Genomic DNA, 6000 nt, shown 5'->3' on the forward strand with positions numbered 1-6000 from the left:
ATTTCTAGTTCCAAGATTTATTTCTTAGATCCTGGCTACATGTTAGGTTCTTCTTGGGATTGAGCCTCTAGCTCAATGGTCAAGGCTTTGGCCCTCAACCTTGAAGTCGGAGGTTTGATCCCAGCTTACCTACCAAAAAAAAAAATATTAGGATCTTTTTTATATTTAAACTGTGACATCGACCTGTCAACATGTATACATCAACCAGCTCATGCTTCTCAGGGTTTTAGGAATGCATCTCCCATCTGTGCCTCAGAATTAGGATAATGTGTGTCGCCAAGGCAGAAGCTTGCATTGCTAACATGTTCTCCTGTGTTTTTTTGTTCAAAGCATTCTTCTTATTTAATCTACCAGTCTTTCTCCAATGGTTACTTTTTCCCTATATATATATATATATGAGAAAACATTTCCTACACACTTGTGTAGGTAAGTTACCTACACACTAGCTTAAAATACAGTGGGGGCCCACATTGTTTGGGTGATTTTCATTTGAATGGTCCTCACAGAGATAGGGTGTCCACAAAAAATCAGATCCATAGGATCATCCCAACCCTACGATTTGTGGAGGTAAAATGGACGTGTATAAACCTTCACAAATTAGTCCATTTTTTGCCCCCATAGTTTGAATGGTTGGGATGATCCTATGGATCTGATATTTTGTGGACACCCTATCTATGTGAGGACCATTCAAATGAATGGTTTGGATCACCCAAACAATGTGGGCCCCCACTGTATTTTAAGCTAGTGTGTAGGTAACTTACCTACACAAGTGTGTAGGAAATGTTTTCTCTCTCTCTCTCTCTCTCTCTCTCTCTATATATATATATATATATATATATATATATATATAGAGAGAGAGAGAGAGAGAGAGAGAGAGAGAGAAGTGTTCCTGCGCAGATAGCTTATCTGCGCTCTAGTGCCAAAAAATCATGTGGGCCTACTTTTTTGGGGTGATCTAAAGCATTCATTTGGAAGGCCCTTCCATAGATAGTATACCAAAATCAGATCTATAGGATCATCCTAACCCATCCAAAAGTGGAGGGAAAAATGGACAGACACTGTTTGTCACTTTGTCCACAATAAAACTCAACTCAACTCAACTAAGCCTCTGTCCCAAACTAGTTGGGGTCGGCTAACGAATCCTTTAGAAAATTTTCATGAAGAAGGTGAAAGGATCTACCCGGCTCAAATTGACTAAGTCTAATCCTGACACTAGTTGTTCATCTGCATGGATCATTTTCTTCCATTCTCTCCTATCCAAGGTCATGTTCTCTGTTATGTTCCTAGCCCACAAGTCTTTCCTCACTGTTTCTACCCAAGTTGATTTCAGTCTGCCCCTACCTCTTTAACTCCATCAACTTGGCACTAGTCACTTCTTCTCACTGGAACATCTATAGGCCTACGCTGGATATTCCCAAACCATCTTAAGCGGTGCTCTCTCATTTTTTCTTCAATTGGTGCCACCCCCACCTTTTTACGGATGTCTTCATTTTTAATTCAATCTAACCTTGTGTGGCCGCACATCGATCTAGGCATTCTCTTCTCCTTTACACTCATCTTATGCTCATGCTGCTTCTTGGTGGCCCAACATTCTGAGCCGTACAACATGGCTGGTCTCACAACTGTCTTATAAAACTTTCCCTTCAACTTGGTAGGTATTTTACAGTCGCACATAACTCCTGATGCATGCTTCCACATCAACCAACCTGCTCTTATTTTATGGTTATCATCCTCTTCAATCTCTCCTTCCTTATGTTTGTCCACGAATCTGCCTATTTTTTCCCTCCATCTTTGGATGGGTTAGGATGATCCTATGAATCTGATTTTTTGTGGACACCCTATCTAGGCAAGGGCCTGCCAAATGAATGCTTTGGATTACCCAAAAAATGTGGGCCCACCCTGGTTTTTGCACTCAAGCGCAGATAAGCTTATCTGAGCTCTAGCACAGGAACAATAAGCCCCCACACACGCACGCACGCAGTTGTCAACCCTTGACTTAACTCGTGACTCGAAATCTTAATTTTATGACTCTTGGCTCGACTCATGACTCGTAAGAGTTGACAAAAAGATGAAGCATGTAAAAAATATAACCCAATAGCACATAGATAAAGCACTGAGCCAAAAATATAAATAATTATATGCTTGTAACTTGCATACACGGAAATAATTAAGTTCTGGTTGGAACTTTATCATGGTTGAAAACCCTTCCTTGCTTTAGATTTGTATCCGCCCATGATTTATGGTATGGTTGGAAGTAGATTTGTGGTGGTTCAAGCCAAGAACCCAAGATTGTCCAAGACTGGGAGCCTCCCGCACATGGTTTTTGAAGCTAAACTTTGACAGGTCTAGCATGGGGAACCCTGTCCCGACAGAATTGGGGGAGTCTTGAGGGATGAATTTGGAGCTAAGAAATGGGCTTTTGCAGGTCCCATTGGACTCGCAGACGCTAATGAAACTGAAGTGCGTGCTGTCTACCAAGGAATAAGGTATCTTGAGAATGAAGATTCGAAAAAGGTAGTGGTAAAAGGGGACTCGCTCAATGCGATAAGATGGCTTAGTGACTCTCATTCCTTCCCTTGGAGATTTGCCTCTTTCTTCGATGAGATCCAAGATGATGGGGGGTGCATTGATTTCTTTACATCATGTGAGGTGGCCAGCTAGTGGCGTGGCGGACAGTTTAGCTAGAGATGGTGTCTCTAGGGAGAGAGTTGAACTATTTGACTCAGTTCCTCCTTGATTCTTGTAGTGGGCTTTTTCTTGTCTTTCTTTTTCTCTTTCCTTCTCTTTATTTGTATAGAGTATAGACCTCCTCGGTCTTTTTTCGCATTTAATGCAATTGCCTACCATCCAAAAAAAAAAAAAAAATTTCTAAGTTCCAAGTTTTCAACCATCAAAACAAGAAAGCCCACGCCAAATGACTCGACTTGACTTGTAAGGGTCTTATTTTTTCGACTCGACTCGACTCGCAGTGACTCGTAAGAGTTTTCAACAGGGGCGAGTCACCCATGCGACTCGACTCGACTCAAGAGTTAACTCGTACGACTCGTAAGAGTTTGACAACTGTGTGTATGAGGAACAATTCATGTTCTAGTAGGAACAACACATGATTGTGGGGAAATATTTCGCCAAATCTTGATTTGCATTCTTCGAAAAATGTGTATAGAACATGTCTAATTCTACTTGACCCAACACTGATTCTCAAACAAATGAAAAAACACAGAACTATAAACTCCAAATTAAGATGTAGCAAACTGAAAATTTAGCCCCTGTTTTGTTCTTTGAACAGAAATAATACATTTCATTTAAGCTTGAGATAAAGGCGAGATGGAAGTGAGAAACAATGCTTGATTCTTGGGAAACACTGCACCAATGCTTGATTTGACTTTTTCTAATACAAAAGTACATAAACCATGTCTAATCTCTCTTTCTTACCTCAATACTGATTCTGAATCAAATAAGACAGAACGCAAATATAATTGGATGTTCTATAGCATGGGCCCTTTGTGTTTCCATCGCCATTGATGGTGTGTGTTAGGGTGGTCTTTGTCCTTCAAGTAGCTGATAATGTTTTGTTTGAAAAAACATTGTATCAGGGTCCATGCTATAGAACAACCCTCAGTTGTTGATTTTACTGGTATTGCCTGGTAATGTTCATCACTAGAGCAAGAATGAACTTGTTAAGAGGGATTGAGCCTCTAGCTCAATGTGAAACCTTTAGGTCGGAGGTTCAATCCCAGCTTACCACACCCTCTCTTCCCCCCCCCCAACACACACACACACACACACACACACCAAGTTCATTTCATGCTTGTCTGATTATATTTGATACAACTGAAAGTGCATCCAGCGTACTTGACAGCAGCTTTATGGAGCCCTAGTCAATAGCGTTGACTTTTTCCATGTCTTGGAAGACTAGTTTGTCGCTTTCTAAGGCAAACTTAGCTCCTTTTCACTTTGATCAATTCAGAAGTGAGTGCTCCACTTGTGTACTTGGATTTGTAGAACTTAAATTAGGCACAAAGCTTCTCCAATTGAGCACAGATTTTAGTGGTAGAATAGTACGCCGCCTTTTATGTTTTATAGGAAGTTGAACTCCATATGGTGCATTAGGCCTGATATTCTGGTTAGTTTCAGGCACACAAATTTGAATACATTACACAAATTTGAATACATTAGAAAGCTCTAACTACTGCTAAGTTATGTCTTATGTCACAAATATCTCCGATATTTTCAAAATATAGCGTTTTTTATCGCGAGATTTTGATAAAACGACCAAATTCCGAACTAATCCCGAGAATTTAAAAATATAGCGATATTTTTGTTTTTATCATAAAATATCCCGATAATATCGCAATATTATCCCGGTATTTTTACTATATTTTTATTTTATATCCTTTTCTTAAATTTAATATTTTTATATATATTTTAAATAATTTTAATTTTACCATTTATTTCCTGATTTACACCTGAAAAAATTAGTAAAAATTAATATATCCCGAGATTTTCCCTTGCCGAGAAATTCCCGAGAATGACATTTGTGACATAGATGTCTGATCAGCTGAAGGCTTATCATGGACAGTAACTCAATAGAAGGAACTCTGAACTTCCATACCCAGCTACAACCTATTGGACTACTATCCGTAGTTGTTGCAACAAAGAACTAGGTTAACTTTCCAAGGCAAATTCAGTTTTTTGAATTCAAACTTCTTATCAATCTGATTGACCGATCTACACTAAAACGAAAAATTTCTAGATGCCTAATTACTTGAAAATTTGCTACATTCAGAATTCAACAAAATTGTTCAAAACAAAACTAGAATGACAAATAAGCCAGTTACTCATATTCAAATCATGAGACAAAGTATAAAATAAAACTGGAGAACCAGTGACCATGCATGCAATAGATTTAACAAAGATTGAGAAAAGCCTGTCCCCCGCCATTTTGATATTATTGAGTCTAAGGTGTCGAGCATCTTATATACCAAACACCCTTCCGATCTATTGTTTCTACGGTGTTCATGAAATGCGAAAACTAGTTTGGAATTGCAAGTATATGGACTCCCACTTAGCAGATCTGTCTTAGATGTGTTTACGCTTTAGTTTTCTTCCAAAACATTGAGCACCTGTGCTAATCCTGAATGTGCCTTTCTTATTCAGGTACTAAGTGTAGAACTGGATCTCTGGCTTTGGTCTTCTGGCATTCAGTTCACTTCTTTACAGCACCACCGGACACTCTCGATATACTATTGAATTGATCAGGTACTTTGTCGACCTTATCATGGAATATTTCTTTTCTCCTCTTAAAAGGATGAAGAAAGTAAATTCATGGCATGGAAGTTCAAACATAATTTTCTCAGTGTAATTATTAGTTCAATATAGTTTCCTGAGTGGAAAGCGATTGGGAGCAGCGATATATGAAGTAGAAGCAGGAAGCAAAGGGTATAGAGAAGAGAATGCTGGAAGTGAAAAGCTCTAAGATGAAATGCATGGGAAGCATCTGAAAGTTAACATGAAGCAGGTAATCAAAGTATCAAACCTCATTGAAAGCAAACAAGAAGAGTAGGGTTATAGTATTTTAGGGTTACAAGTAGTAAAAAAGAGTTTGCAGCTAATTAGAATTACAAGTTTTAAGAATTTATACTTTCATATGTTTTATTCATGTACGTTGAATATTAATTTTTTGGAAAAAAGATTAAAGTAAGTTTTATTTGAAACCCAAGAATCGTGTTTAATTTTTAAATGTACTCTTTTTTAAAGACGTTCCTTTGATATTATCAAAAGGGAAAACAATTGTCACCTAACTATAAAGCATGCTCTTAATTGAAAGGAATTGTGTAAGAACTGAGAACTTAGCTTCCAAAGCGAGCTTACATCTAACCTGAGAGCTTCCACTAACTATGGTTTAATATCCCAACTCACTGTTGGGGCTACCACCACCACTTTACGGCTATTTGAACAACGGTTATTTCAGGGTATGTATGTATAAAAGAAGAGCTCCAA

At 38.4% G+C, this 6000-nt stretch overlaps 1 protein-coding gene across 5 annotated transcripts in view; it reads left to right on the top strand.

The window, feature by feature from the left end:
* LOC143876060 (uncharacterized) overlaps nt 1-5714 on the top strand; it is a 42142-nt gene extending 36428 nt beyond the window's left edge. For 2 of the 5 annotated variants that reach the window (XM_077377669.1, XM_077377673.1), the window contains one exon: nt 5158-5714. In XM_077377669.1, coding sequence (XP_077233784.1) covers nt 5158-5250 — 93 coding nt within the window. In that variant the 3' untranslated portion in view covers nt 5251-5714. The remainder of the gene's footprint in view (nt 1-5157) is intronic. The other 3 variants (XM_077377671.1, XM_077377670.1, XM_077377672.1) reach the window with 3 other exon arrangements.
* The last annotated feature ends 286 nt before the right edge of the window (nt 5715-6000 follow it).

Source organism: Tasmannia lanceolata, unplaced genomic scaffold, assembly GCF_043159265.1.
Source record: "Tasmannia lanceolata isolate RefF3 unplaced genomic scaffold, GAP_Taslan_0.1 ptg000004l, whole genome shotgun sequence".
NCBI classification, from domain to species: domain Eukaryota; kingdom Viridiplantae; phylum Streptophyta; class Magnoliopsida; order Canellales; family Winteraceae; genus Tasmannia; species Tasmannia lanceolata.